At 51.5% G+C, this 14196-nt stretch overlaps 1 protein-coding gene across 1 annotated transcript in view; it reads right to left on the bottom strand.

Annotated features, from left to right (window-relative positions):
- The window catches only part of GALNT15 (polypeptide N-acetylgalactosaminyltransferase 15), a 47471-nt gene extending 34913 nt beyond the window's left edge, over nt 1-12558 (bottom strand). The window contains exon 1 of the mRNA XM_049629850.1: nt 10175-12558. Coding sequence (XP_049485807.1) covers nt 10175-10719 — 545 coding nt within the window. The 5' untranslated portion in view covers nt 10720-12558. The remainder of the gene's footprint in view (nt 1-10174) is intronic.
- Nucleotides 12559-14196: the final 1638 nt, after the last annotated feature.

Below are 14196 nucleotides of genomic sequence, written 5' to 3'. Positions count from 1 at the left end.
TCTCTCAGCTTTCATCAGGTTTATGAAACCTGCTTTGCATTACAGAGGGAAACTGTTGAGGCTGTCGTGTCCTCTATCACTGACTATTCCCTCTACGCAGCTTTGAAGGCAAATTCCTTTCAGGCAGAAGTGTCGGGAAAAGGCACTTTTCTTCCTCTGAGGACTTGGTATGTTTTCTCCTCATGAGCAATAAGGATCATGATATATCTAAGGTGTTTCCTTTCTCAGTTTGGCTGCCAGGAAGCTCAGAGTAAGGAAATAGGATATTTAGTCACCGAGACGGTTCTACGGATTGTCTGTCTTCATTTTAATTTTCTCTTTGATCCTGACCTTCCATCGTCCAACTGGTGGTTTAACAGATATTTACTGACAAGCTTATATGCATGAGGACTAAAATAGATAAGATCGTTGAAGCAGAATTGTGATGGCCCAGCCATATCCCCTTCGGCCCTATCAATATAGTACAGAACAGCCTGCCTTCCAATCGTGTGAGGGCTTTCTCTGACTGCTGGAGATGCTCTCCTCAAGCAGGGCTGAAGAGCTGGAGAATTAACCTCCCACCCGTCCCTGACAGCTGTCCTCAGCCAGCGATGAGAAAGAGTTGGCATATTAATACCCAGCAACCCCTGACCCTAAGGAGGTCTAACACATGGAGCTGCGTGTGCCACAGCCTCTCCCAGATTCCCCCGCAGGCCGAGCTCTAGCTCTAGTTAACCACCGAGGTAACTGCCTTGAAAACACACCTTTCGTTGCTGTCCTATTTTCTGCTCCACGTTGCCAGTCCCCTACCGGTGCTCCCTGACATCATCTGCAAAACAAATGCTTGTCTCAGGGTTTGCTTTGGAGGAACCCAAGCTAAGATAGTCTCTGGTGTCATGGAGCTTACATCCTATTAAGCGGATGACCAAATAATTATTTAACCACTGTAGCAAGTGCTCCAAGGAGATCCTCAGGGAGTGGGGCAGCAGTGAGATGACAGGCAAGACCTGAAGGGTGGGTAGGAGGCAGTTGAAGGAAGGTGTGTGGGTGGGGAACAGTGTTCCTGACAGGTGTCATAGCGTCTGCTAAGGCCTAGAGGTAAAAAGGAGCTTGGTGTATACCAGTAACTGAAGGAAGGTGTTCCAAAGTATATTTCCCCTTATCTTGATTAACATCATATTAATAGCGATTTTCTATTTTATGATGTATTTTTAAATCCTTTGAGGGATGAAGGTAGGTAGGTAAACAAACAAGTGAGCAAAAGGTAAATGGTCCATGCAAGTGGCCCCGGGCAAGTCACTTCACCTGCCCACGTCTCGCATCCTTTCTGTCGAGTGGGGATGCACATTCTTCCTGCTCTATCTGTGCCATGGCTCTGTTGGGGGGAATCAGTGGGGCGGCGCATAGAAACAGCTTTCGGACATTGCAGAGCAGTATCCAAATGTGACAGGTAGTTGTGAAAAGGAAGAAATGCACATTCTTCTTATTAGCTAATAGGGTTACGTTCTTTGTTCTTCAACCATATATCTGGTGGATATTTTACTATCTCAGTTCGTATACATGAAAAGCTCACCTGACCTCATGTGTCCATCTTCTGAGTGGCAGCAGTGGGGAAGGAAAGACCAAGGGCTTTGGAATCCAATCAACTCGGCTTTGAATCCTGGTTCTGCTATTTACATCCCCTAATTAGTCAACACAAGGATGCTGTTACTTTTCAATAGCCCAGGGGAACTTCTTGGATTAAAGGGATCGTCCTGGCTCTAGAGAGCTGCTGAATACAAGTTAGTTTCATATCTTCACACTCCAAGATCAGGGGAGTCCGGGTCTGGCTTTATACACAGATGCATGCCCTCTCTGCATGCAGCTCCAGGGTCCCCTGTGAACTCAGAAAATGCATTTGGATGATGATTCTGGAGAGGATGAGTCACAGCTTTGCGCCAGATGGCCTGGCTGTGGCACAAACACCGCCCCCACCCTTTCCTCACCTGGCCAGGGTAGAAAGCTTTCTGCTGGGTTTTCTGTCTTGGGGTTACTGACCTCCAGCTTCTACCAAATCAGCAGAAGTCCCCCACGCAGACGAGTTTCCATATCGCTGCCCTGAGCCCAGCGATGTAACAACCTGGTTGCTTATCTGTATCCCTCAACTCACCCCAAGCTCCTTGGGTTTGGGGCGGGGTCCTGCTCACCTTCTCACCTTTGATAGTTGCTAAATAATCATTTGTTCAGTGAATGAAGGTAGACACTGTTCTTGCTCACAAGGAGTATATAGACTGGTTGTCTATATAAATGGGAGGGTAATAACCGTAGACTCAGTTCTCCACAATCTGTGAAAATCCTAATGTTTAGTACATTTTGTCTGTAGTTAATGGGGCTCATCTTGGGAACACCAGTTTCCAAGCCATGCCTGGAGACACAAGGGCTGGGACACGGCCTGGGGATGATCCTGTGAGGGATGGACAGTGTTCCTATGAATGAGAGGGAAGTATGTTCAGGCTGGAGCCTGTGGGTAAGGCTAATGCTGCCAGCCTATCATTCCCCAGAGTTAGAGAGAAGTCATACAAGGGGCACACAGTCTCTTTGTAGGGTCCTCAGAAGCCTCACAGCCTCCTTCTAGGGGCTCCAGGCATCCTTAGCTTTGCTCTGATTCTGGCTCCTCAGCCCTGGACTAAAAGTGGGCACTGACAGGTAGTTGCTGGTCTGAACACTGACCAGAGCCTATGAAGCATCCTGGCACAGTAGTTTCCCCCAACAGGCATAGCCTCCCCCAAATAATGGCCAAGTGAAACTTCCAGATCCTCTGTCTCAAGGAGTTTGATATTCAGACATACAGAGAGGATCAGCAGTTGGTAGCAGGTCATAGGACAGGCAGTAAGTCAAAGGTGAGGCAGCAGAAGCCAAGAGGTAGCCCAGTGCCTCTCACACGTTAACCTGCACCTGTACCACCAGGGCATCTCCATGAATGCAGATTTGGATCTAGGAGGTCTGGGTGGGGCCTGAGGTTCTGCATCTCAGGTGATCCCGATGCTGCTGGGCCTCCAGACCAGAGCTTGAGTAGAGGACAATGGTTGTTAGTGATGAGACACCAGCAAGTAAGTGGCCATGAGGGCGATATGAGCAGGCTCCAGGGACGCCAGCTGCTGGAGGACATCAGGAAGACTGAGCCCTAGAAGTACCATGGCTCGTGAGTGTCTTTCCTGTCCTCCTCCTATACCCCCTGCAGTCCTCCCTGGACTGTCCCTGTTCCTCACTTCCTGTGCAAACTGCAGGAACCCCACCACCTGCAGTAACACCAGTGTTTCTGCTCCTTTTCACCTAAAAGGGCCTTGGCAGGAGTTCTCAGCCTGGCTGCACATTAGAATCACTTAGGAGAGTCCCCGCGAATTGTATCTAATTGGTTGGTCTGGGGTGGAGCCTGGGTGTGATGATTTATAAAATTCTGCAGCTGATTCCAATGTGCAGGTAGGGCTGTGAACCATTGGCCTCATCAGCATTTCTCAAGCTCTGACATGAATATAAATCAGCTAGAGATCTTGTTAAAAATAGAGATTTTCATCTAGTAGGTCTGAGTGGGGCTTGAAAGTCTGCATTTTTGATGCTGCAGGTCTGAGGGCCATACTTTCAGCGGAAATAGCAGTTTCCTTAAGAATTAAACAAGATAAGATGCAGGTTGACCACCTCTGATCTAATCCCCAAGCCTAACCCGAAGCACAAAGCAAGACTCTACTGCATTGGCTACCACGGGCACATTTGATCTCAAGGGGTTACATTTTTTTTTTATGTTTATTTATTTTTGAGAGAGAGGGAGACAGAGTGTGAGCATGGGAGGGGCAGAGAGAGAGGGAGACACAGAATTCGAAGCAGGCTCCAGGCTCCCAAGCTGTCGGCACAGAGCCCGACCGGGGCTTGAACTCATGAATCTCAAACCGCGAGGCCATGACCTAAGCCGAAGTCGGACGCTCAACTGACTGAGCCACCCAGGCGCCCCGTGATCTCAAAGGGTTATACTCAGCCTTGTCTACACCACAGGCACTGAGGATGGGTGGAGATCTGGGGACGCACGGCTCCCAGCCCTGGCTACACTGGGCTTGAGGGCTGAAAGCTTGGTACTTGTGAGTTCCCCTTGTGACCTGGCTGGCCGGGCGCCAGAACAAGCACGCCTACTCACCACACTGGGTTGTCTTCCCTCCTTTCCTGAGTGGGGGGGTAGATAAGCTGAGTTCCAGCACCAGGTGTTTGCCCCAGGCTGCTCCTTCCTGCTCTCCCCTGCAAGCCCCCACTGCAGGGCCGCACCTACTCACTCCGATTTATTGGTGCCCTGCCAGCCGTCTTCTCTCACTTTTGTAGCCCAGGTGTCAGGGCCAACATAGGGGTGGGGAGACATGCTGGAGTGGCTCCCTGCCTGCCTGGAACTCGACTGACCTGACCGGAAGGTAGACTGCACCACCACCTTCTCCTTGACAAAATAGAGCTGCTGCCAAAGCGGCCTCTGGGCGGGAGGGAGGGAACGAAGCGGAGGATACCCCTTCCTATGTCTTCCCACTGCCTGTGAAATGCCATTGCCCACCTGGTGCCCCACAGCGTTGCTTCTCAGCCCCGGCTGCGCATCAGAACTACCTGGGGAGGCCCAGGCCCCTCCCCAGACCAACTAAATAAGAATCCCTGGTAGTGGGACCCCAGTATGGGTCGTTTGTAACACTTACCAGGGGCTTCCAGTGTGCCACCAAGTGAGTGATGATTTAGCAGCCCACGGGGTAGAAAATAACTCTTTGATCAGAGAAAGGACAATGACGTGATGTCCACAGCTGCCTGCTCTGGCTTTTCTCCATCTTTCAATTCACTCCTAGACCCTATACTCCAGAATATGATAAGGACAACTTCTGTTTGGACTTGAATTCCGGGGCGCGGGCGGCGGGTGAGATCATCAACATTTTATCTCATTTAACCTACAACCCCATGCAAGGGTGTTATTTTATCTACATTTTACAGTTGAGGAAACTGAGGCTTAGAGAGGCTGAGTGATTATACAAGGTCACACAGTAAGAGATGGGGCCGGGTTTCGGCCCCAGGTTTCCTGTTCTTTGGGCATGTGAGTTAGTCACAGTTGCGGGTATATAAACCAGGCTAACACGGGCCAAAATATGAACCCAAGTTATAAACTGATGCGAGTAGGTAGGTAGCACAGAGCCAGCAATAGCCGAGCTGACATTTATATTTAAGTACAAAACTCCAGGTCATGAAGGGGACTGTGTGGCTCACTACTTCTCTTTTCTATTTTCCAATCCCGCGACTCCCTTCTCTGTGGAATCTTCCAGAGCTCTACTACCTCTCTGCTCATTGTCTGCATCAGTGGTTCCCCAAACTAACATCAGCTTTTTAAAATTCAGATCACTGCATTCCAAATCAGAACTATGGGGAGTCTCTAGAAAAGTGGTCTGAAAATCTACATTTTTAACAAGCAATGTGGGGGAATCCACAAGTACATACTTGGCAAACCAGCGATAAAGCCCCTTGCTGCTCAAAAACGTGGCCTGTGGACCAACAACACCGGTACCAACTGGGAGCTTGATAGAAGTGTAGCATCTTGGGTGGAACCCCTAGCCTACTACATTAGACTGTGCATTTTAATGAGATTCCCCGGGGCAAGGGGTTTGCATACACTTGAAAGTCTGAGAAGCATGGCTCTGTCCAACCTGTTAGATACAAAGAGTGCCCACACATCAGCAGCATGAACGTCTCCCAGGAAACTTGTCGAAACCAAATTCTTGGGCCCCACCCTTGACCCTTGAGTCAGGTACTGTAGGAGAGGAGGCCAGGAAGCTGCATTATAGCAAGCCCTCTCAGTGGTCCCATGTGAACTCAGGTTTGAGAGCCACTGCCTAGACCAGATTACAGAGCGCTTTCTCCGTCAGGAGCCTCTTTGATGCGGGCAGTCGTTGCCCTACGCTAGGCCCCAGGATGATCAAGGAGAGCTGGGCTCGGAAGAGCCTTGAAAGCTGTTGTGCCACAGGAGGCTGAAGGGCAAGGCCTGCTCCTCCCCGACCCCCTCTGTGAGAGCAGCTTTGAGGCGCCGAGTCAGTCCTAGTCTTCAGTCTGGGGCTCCCATGTGGGCCCCTCTCTTTACTTCCTCTATATATTCATTCGCTATTCCCGCGCCTGCCCCAGGACCCAGCCCTCCACACAACACAGCCACTCCCCGGAGCTTCCTCTGTTCTTGTAAAGAATGCATTGGTCAGCACGCATGGAGTTCACATTTCCCCAGTGATGTCGTGCTATGGACCCCTTTTCTGCGCCTTACTTGTGTCACTCAGCATGGTACTTGAAGGTCTCCCTCCACCGGGTATTGTGCACCGAGTCTGTTGCTTCTACGTCCCGCCGTGTCTCTGGGCTGTGCCCAGCTTCCCTGGTGCCCACTCGTGACGTGTCCAGGTGGTTTCCAACTCTTCAGTGCCACCAAGGATGCTGTGACAGACATCCTCCTCCGTGTCTCCCTGAGGACCAGTGTGAGCTCTCCCTAATTTGTGGAAAACTTGAAATTCTTCTAGCCTAAGTGACTTGCCCAGAAAGTACAACGTGGTGGTTAAGAACATGGCTTTGCAGCCAGAGAAAGACAGATATCGTATGATTTCACTCAGATGTGGAATTTGAGAAACTTAGCAGATGATCATAGAGGAAGGAAAGGAAAAATAAGATAAAAACAGAGAAGGAGGCAAGCCATAAGAGACTCCGAAATACAGAGAACAGGGCACCTGTGTGGCTCAGTCAGTTAAGCGTCCGACTTTGGCTCAGGTCATGATCTCATGGCTTGTGGGTTTGAGCCCCGCATAGGGCTCTGTGCTGACAGCTCAGAGCCCGGAGCCTGTTTCAGATTCTGTCTCCCTCTCTCTCTGACCACCCGCCCCCATTCACACTTTGTCTCTCTCCCTCCCTCAAGTATAAATAAACATTAAAAAAATTTTAATACAAAGAACAGAGGGTTGACAGGGTGGGAGGGTGGGGAAAATGGGTGATGGGCATTAAGAAGGGCACTTGTAATGAGCACTGGGTGTTGTATGTAAATGATGAATCGTTGGATTCTACTCCTAAAGCCAAGGCCACACTGTATCACACTGTATGTTATCTAACTTGAGAATAACAAAACAAAACAAACAAACAGAAAGAACATGACTTTGGTGTCAGACACACCTGGTCAGATAACCTGGCCCCAGTCCCTTCACCTTTCTGTTTCTCAGTTTACACATCTGTAAAATGGAAATATTAATGGTATCCAGCTTATGGGTTCATTAGGAAAATTAAGTGAATGAAAACCACTTAGCAGGGTTCCTAGCACATAGTAAGTGCTCAGATAAAAGTTCACCGTAATTTTACCTTTCTTTCCAGAGTTTGCCTTTTGACCTTTTACACTGACTTTTTTCTCTGTCTTGGTCCTACATTATTACTAACTTCCTGGCATGCCCCTTTTCAAAATGACCTCCAGCAGTGACCCCGGGGGTACTCAGAAAAAAGCCTGTGGCCTGGATGGGGGTGATGAGCAAAGGCCAGGGCTGGTCTAGAGGTTTCGGTGCACGAAGGGCGCGCGGGACTAGCCCAAGTTGGGACAGGCTTGCGCAAAGCCCTGGGGTGGGTGGTGCTTGGCACACTCCAGCAGAAGGCAGAGGGACTGGGGTCTCCAGAGTTCTCCCAACCCTGGTGGGAAAGCAGAGCAGGACTTGCACAGAGTAGGTGCTTAATATATGGCCGTTCTTTTATAAGCTGAATTTTGGCCTGGTTTTAAAGCGCTGACAGTAGGAGAGTCCTGTCACCCTGGAGGGACAGTGGGGGCTTGTTGCCTCAGTTTGCAGAGGATCCCTTGTATGTCCTGAGAGGGGCCAGAAGAGACACCCAGCACCTGAACTGCAGAGGGTAGAGGAGAGGCTGGGGGCCAAGGCCCAGACCGCACAGGCTGCAGGGAGCAGCTGCGACCAGCAGAGGGCGCCACACACCTCTAGACAGAGCCGATGGCTGTCGTTAGAACCGGGGCAAGGGGAGGGAAGTATGGGGCGGGGAGACCAACCGTCCAGGTTTGCCAGGGACCGGGAGGCGTCCCAGTCCGGGGAGACCGAGACAAACTGAGCCGAGGTGGTCACCCTGGCTTGAAGCAGTGACCACTGAAGTGGTGCGCACGCGATGTCAGTGCACGTCGCACACGTGACACAAAATGTGCCCACACTCACGGCGCAGGCGCGCAACACCTACCAGGCTCTTCACACCAGAAGCATAACACACACAACACACTTGCACACACACACGTACAACTCGCCCAACGCCTTTCTAACCTACGTGCACCACACGCACACACAACGCCTGTGCGCTTCGCGCTGCACGAATAGCACACACAGCACACCTACCCGTGTACAACTCTAACAAGGCGTTTATACCACACATGCGAGTCGCACACTCACACAGGCACATCAAACACACGTAGCCCGGGCACAACACAACATACATGCACACACGTCCCGCAAAAACGCATACACAACAAAAGCCAAATCACAACACACGTGCGCGCGTCACACCAGGGCGAAACATACGCAATCACGCGTGTACCACACACGCCACTGCACCTATCAATGTGCACACGCGCATAAGGACACGGACACATCCACACACACGTGCACGTGTGATTACACGTGCACAACTCACACCGCAACGCACGCGGGTACTAGGCACGCGGGCACCACGTAATCCACTACGCGCACGTACTACACGCAGCACACGTACGTAGCATCCATTCGCCACACACGATACAGTGCGTGTACGACACACTCACGCACAACTATATGCAACGTACCCACAGAACTTCATAGTCACAACGCACTTGCATAATGCAGAGACACACATACACGCCTCTGGGTGGCCAGAGACCCTCTTGCTTGAGGCAATGCTTCTTATCAGCAAAATGAAGATACTCATTTTTGTCTTAGGCCAAAGAGAAAGATGTATCCAAAGACTTTGAGAACAGTACGTTCACTCATTCGGCAATCACTCGCTTCCTGTGTGCGTGGCAGGGACCCCGGCATCGATCAAACCAATACGTCAGCGACCGTTTGGCTTTGACCCCGAGGGTGACTGCCAAGCGGCCAGACCGACAGGAACCCCACCAGGGATCAGAGGAGTACACTGTCTTGCTCTTGACCGCGGCTCTAGATGGATCCACGCACTCGGAAGGTCTGAACGTGGGTTTGCTTCGTGAGAAGCACTCTGGGCTCTAGGAAGAGCAGTGGCTTACAGGGAAGGGTTTTCCCAGAGCTAACCAGTCGCACCGGCCACGGATGCCCGACTGGGGCCCTCCTCTGCAGCCAGCCACAGTAAGGGAGGGGGAGGACAGGGGATGCACAAGGGGAGCTCAGCATCTCCTGGGTATAGCCTGGATGCACTCTCCAGCTTGGCTTCCGGGGGTGGGGCTACCCCGCCAGGTCAGGCTGCAGCACCACCGCATTCTAGCTCCTGCGCACTGGTACTGTCCCCTTAAGTCTAATGGGGTGGCAGTTCAGGCACACTGGAGCTTCTTCCTTCCTGGATTCAAATCCCTGCCTTGGCACCTGCTAGCTGTGTGACGGTGGGCAAGTTACTCAGCCTCTCTGTGCCTTGTTTTCATACCTGTAAAATAAGCCTGATGGTAATAATAGCACTCATCTTGTAAGGACTGATAGACGAACAGCTCTTAGATTAAAATCAGGCACATGGAAGGAGTCACGTAAATGTTAGCTGCGATTGTTACTTTGACCCGAAACGAAAACAAACCCTAACAACAATCATAATATCAAAACGTCCTGGAGGCGGGGTGTTAGAACTGGAAGGTGGGTTGGAGAACATCTGCCCCAAGCTCCTGTGTGGTATATGGATAAAGCTGTTTGACCTGATAGTCCTGAGACAGAAGGACTAGAACCAGGATGGGGAAGGGAAGAACCAGTAAGAGCTCCCCTTTTCCTCACCTGCAGGGCTGGTTAAATCAGAGTTTCTCACTCAGTGGGTCTGGGATGCGGTCTGAGACTCTGCGTTTCTAACAAGTCCCCAGGTTATGCTGCTGCGGCTGGTCCAGGGACCACACCTTGGGAACTGCTGCCCTAAGGACAGCCGGTGGCAGAAAGTTGGCATTCCTGGGTCTGTTGATGATGCCTCAGTACCTGGGGGAAGGGGAAGCCAGGGCCTTACTTACAGTGGATGCCGTACCTCGGGCAGCGCCCTCTGCAGGGGGATGCGGGCACTGAGCGCCTCCTCCAGGCTGAGTGGGGTCAGCTCATCTTCAGATACCTCCCCATCTTCCTCCTCGGCCCCCCAGTCCCTCTCTGGGGCCTCCTCATCCTGCCTTCTGCTCGGCTGTCTGATGAGCCGGTAGCTGCCACCTTTCCTGCCCTGGGTCTTGTTCCTTCTGGCCCTGGGTGAGGCCACGGCCACCAGGAGCTGATCCTCCCGCAGTGAGATAAAGGGGGGCAGGCCCTCCAGGGGGCTGTACTCTTGGCCCTCATCCTCGGCCTCCAGCACCCATTCCTGGGATTCCCCGAAGTCCAGGCGATACCCAGCACCTGGGCTGTGTTGGGTGGCCAGGACTGTGACCGCGTGGTGCGGGGCGTGCGGGGGAGGGTGCAGCATGGCCACCATCAGCAGCACGCATCCCAGCATCAGTAAGAGCAGCAGGAATTGCAGTCTGCACGGCCCATGCCTGCATCGCTTCCTTAGGAGCATGTTGCTGGAACTTGCCATATGCAACAGGTCATATTCACGTTCGCGTCCTCCTCCTGCTCCAGGTTCCTTCGGGCTTGCAGGAGAACCTGGCTTCCTAGTTCCACCTGGAAGTTTTTTGCTGGTCACTTAACCTGCTCCTTTTTTTCCCATCTGACATTTGCCAACAGCATGTGTAAGACTGACTTCCACTTATAATCAGAAAGCCACGGGACCTCTCTGAGTGGATTTCTGTATTGCCTTCTGAGAGCCCATTCACAGGGACTTCAAATTGAATTGTTTGGCCCCTTTTACCCCCTTTTTCTCCTAAGGAAAAAAAAAATTATTCCATTCTGCTCAGGTGTTTAGTCCCACGTGTTTCGTCTCCCCCCTTGCATGAATGGTCAGGTTGCTAGGCGATGTCTGGAGAGGCAGCTGGTGGGTCCTCAGTCCAGCAGCGCTGACAGTGGTCCTCCTTTGGACGCTTCAAGTCAGGTCAGATCAACAGATGTGAAGCCGGCAGGCAGCGCCTGATTTCCTTTCACACATAGCTCTGCGCTCAGCTGAGAGCCCTCTGCCAGACGCAGCCCCAGCCAAGCCAAGCCTCGCTCCTGGTCCTAATGCCCTCACTGTTCCCGGGGCTTTGCACAATCCCGCAGCGCACAGCTCCAGGGCAAAATATAAACCGTCACTGCTAGGACCAAACCCAAACAGGAACATCCCAGAAGTTCAGATCTGAATCTCGTTCATAGTTCATAGTTCATACTTCTTTCCCCCACCCACAGGGGAAGGAAATAGTACTCCCTCCTGGTTTCAGAAAGCCTGTGCCTGTGGCATAGATGCAAACAGCTGTCTATTTGTACCCTCAGCCTCCCACAGGCGATGTGTGAAGTTAGGCTGGACTCTCCCTCCTTGCTGAGGACCACTGTCCTTGTCCCTCTGAAAATGACGGAAGCTGGGGGGGGGGGAGACGCTCCTGTATGCCCCTCCTGCCACCAAAGCATCTGAAGGCACTGGCCACTAAGCAGGGGCATCCGGTGAGGAGTGTTCCTTCAGTTGTAAAACCTCCTTCATCCAACCAACAGATGTTGACGCGCACCTACTATGTGCCAAAACTATTCCGGGACTGGGAGTCCAGCAATGAATAAAGCACCAAAATTTGTGCCTCATGGAGTTTACCTTCTAGTGGGAGAGGCAGACAGAGAATTAATTCAGAAAGGCAGTGGGTCAGGGGTGATACGGGTGAAGGAGAAAAGTAAAGCAGGGAAAGGGGCTGGAGAGCATGAGCTGGGGACTGACAGGGGACACTGAGTGGTGAGGGGAGGCTTCACAGAAGAGCTAGCATCTGTGTGAGAAGGAGGGGCAGGCAGTGATGTGAGGATGAGCATTTGGGGCAGGGGGCATAGCAAATGTGAAGGTCCTGTGGCAAGCACGTGCCAGGCCTTTGGAGGAGCAGAGAGAACCAGTGTGGCAGGAGCAGAATGAGGAGGGCAGAGTGGGATGGAAAACAGGACGAAAGAGGTAAGGTGGGGGCAGGAGGTGAGGGGGGATCCTACGGGACATCAGAGTGCATCGTAGGAATTTTGGCTTCTCTTCTTTCCTCTGAGTAAGATGTGAGCCCTTGGAGGGTTGTGAGCGGAGGACAGACACAATTGACTCAGATTTAAATGGGATCACTCTGGCTGCTGTGTTGGAATCAGACTGGGGGAGCAAAGGGCAGAAGCAGGGAGTCAAGTCAGGCTAACATTATTGCAGTGAGAAACGATGAGGGTGTGGACCAAAGTGGCATCAGTGGAGGGGGTGTGGAGTAGGCAACTACTGGACATATTTTTTAAATGTTTATTTATTTATTTTGAGAGAGAGAGAGGGAGGGAGAGTGGGAGAGGGGCAGAGAGAGGGGGAGAGAGAGGGGAGGGGCAGAGAGAGAGAGAGAGAGAGAGAGAGAGAGAGAATCCCAAGCAGGCTCTGAACCGTCAGCACAGAGCCTGACCCAGGGCTTGATCCTGCAAATCAAGAGATCATGACGTGATTTGAAATTGAGTCAGATGCTCAACCAACTGGGCCACCCAGGCGCCCCGGCTTCTGGGTATATTTTCAGGAAGAACCTACAGCAGGTGCTGATGAACTGATATCCAGTGTCAGAGAAAGAAAGGAGTCAAGGATGATTTTCAAGCTTTCAAGTCTGGTAGTTGGAAGAGTAGAGTTGCCATCGGCCGAGATGTGGGAGACCAGGAGTTGGTAGAAGGGGATGAATGGCAGTGGCTCCTTGGGCCATGTGAAGTTTGAGATGTCTTCTAGACAGTCAAGGGGACATGGAGAGTAGGCAGTGGGACATGCAATAGCTGGAGGTGAAGGGAGAGGTCTGGCTTGCAGGTGGTAAAACTTCACAGGGATGGTGTCTGAAGCCATGAGATCCAAGGTCACGGAGCGCGAGACGTAGATGGGAGACAGAGTGGACGCCAGCATGCTCAGAGTTCCTGAGCTTCTGGCCCGAATAGCTGATCAAGGGTGACTAACTCCGCATTTCTTCTGATGGCTGCAGAACGGCCCAGCCTTCCCAGTAATCAGGAGTGGAGTGGGGGGAGGAACGCCACTGGGGAATTCCTGAAATGAATTGCTTGTTGTTTCTGTTTTGATTTTGATCTTGGAATGTGAGCTTAAACATCTCATGGAAAAAAAATGCTTTTCCTTTTGATTCTGTTGCTTCTTCTAGAGCGTGTGTGAGTGTGCGTGAGTGTGTGTGTGTGTGTTTCCCCTGAAGCCTTTCAGAGTCAGAGGTGACATGGTGGGTTATATGTGATTGTTCCTAATAGGCTAGCATAGTGTCCCGATGGACAGCAGTTAGGGATTGCTGGATTGGACCGTGCTTTCCGAATCCCACATCAGGGTAGGCTGGGGTGAGAGTTGTATGGCTTTCAGGTTCAAGACACAGGCACTCTGGAAGATGTAATTTAGAATTTCTGGTACATTTTGAGGCTCACAAGGATGATTCCAGGGGACTTTCAGAGAACAAGGTAGGCACAGTCTCCAGCCTCAGGGCAGAACACCCTCCCCTACCCTCTGCGGCAACATTGGTTTCAAACTCGTCAGCCACATCATGCCTCCTCGGGGCCTTTACCTGGCCCGTCCTTTGCTTGACTGCTTTTTCCCCAGAAACCAGCCATAAGGCTCATTTACTCGCTTTTGTGTTTTTTCCCCACCGTTTCACAGCGGAAGCCCTCCATCTTACCCATGGTGTTCTCTGTCCTCTTGCCTCGCTTTCTTTGAGAGTCTCTGGAGCTCTTCCCAACAACTGATAAGTAAGACACTTGGCTCTTTGTTGTCTATGCCCCCATCCCACCTCCATAAGAGGTGGGCTCCACAAGGAGAGCTGTTCTATCAGTTTGTTCACTGCTGTTTCCCCAGAGACTGTATCTGGCAGAGCGTAAGCACTTAATAAATATTTGTCGAATGAATACAGGGACGATGCTGTAGCTATTCTGATTCAACTCAAGTGAGGTCTGTGTGTCCTCTGAGACT

Source organism: Panthera uncia, chromosome C2, assembly GCF_023721935.1.
Source record: "Panthera uncia isolate 11264 chromosome C2, Puncia_PCG_1.0, whole genome shotgun sequence".
Classification (NCBI taxonomy): Eukaryota; Metazoa; Chordata; class Mammalia; order Carnivora; family Felidae; genus Panthera; species Panthera uncia.
This window is presented reverse-complemented; position numbering and strand designations above follow the sequence as displayed.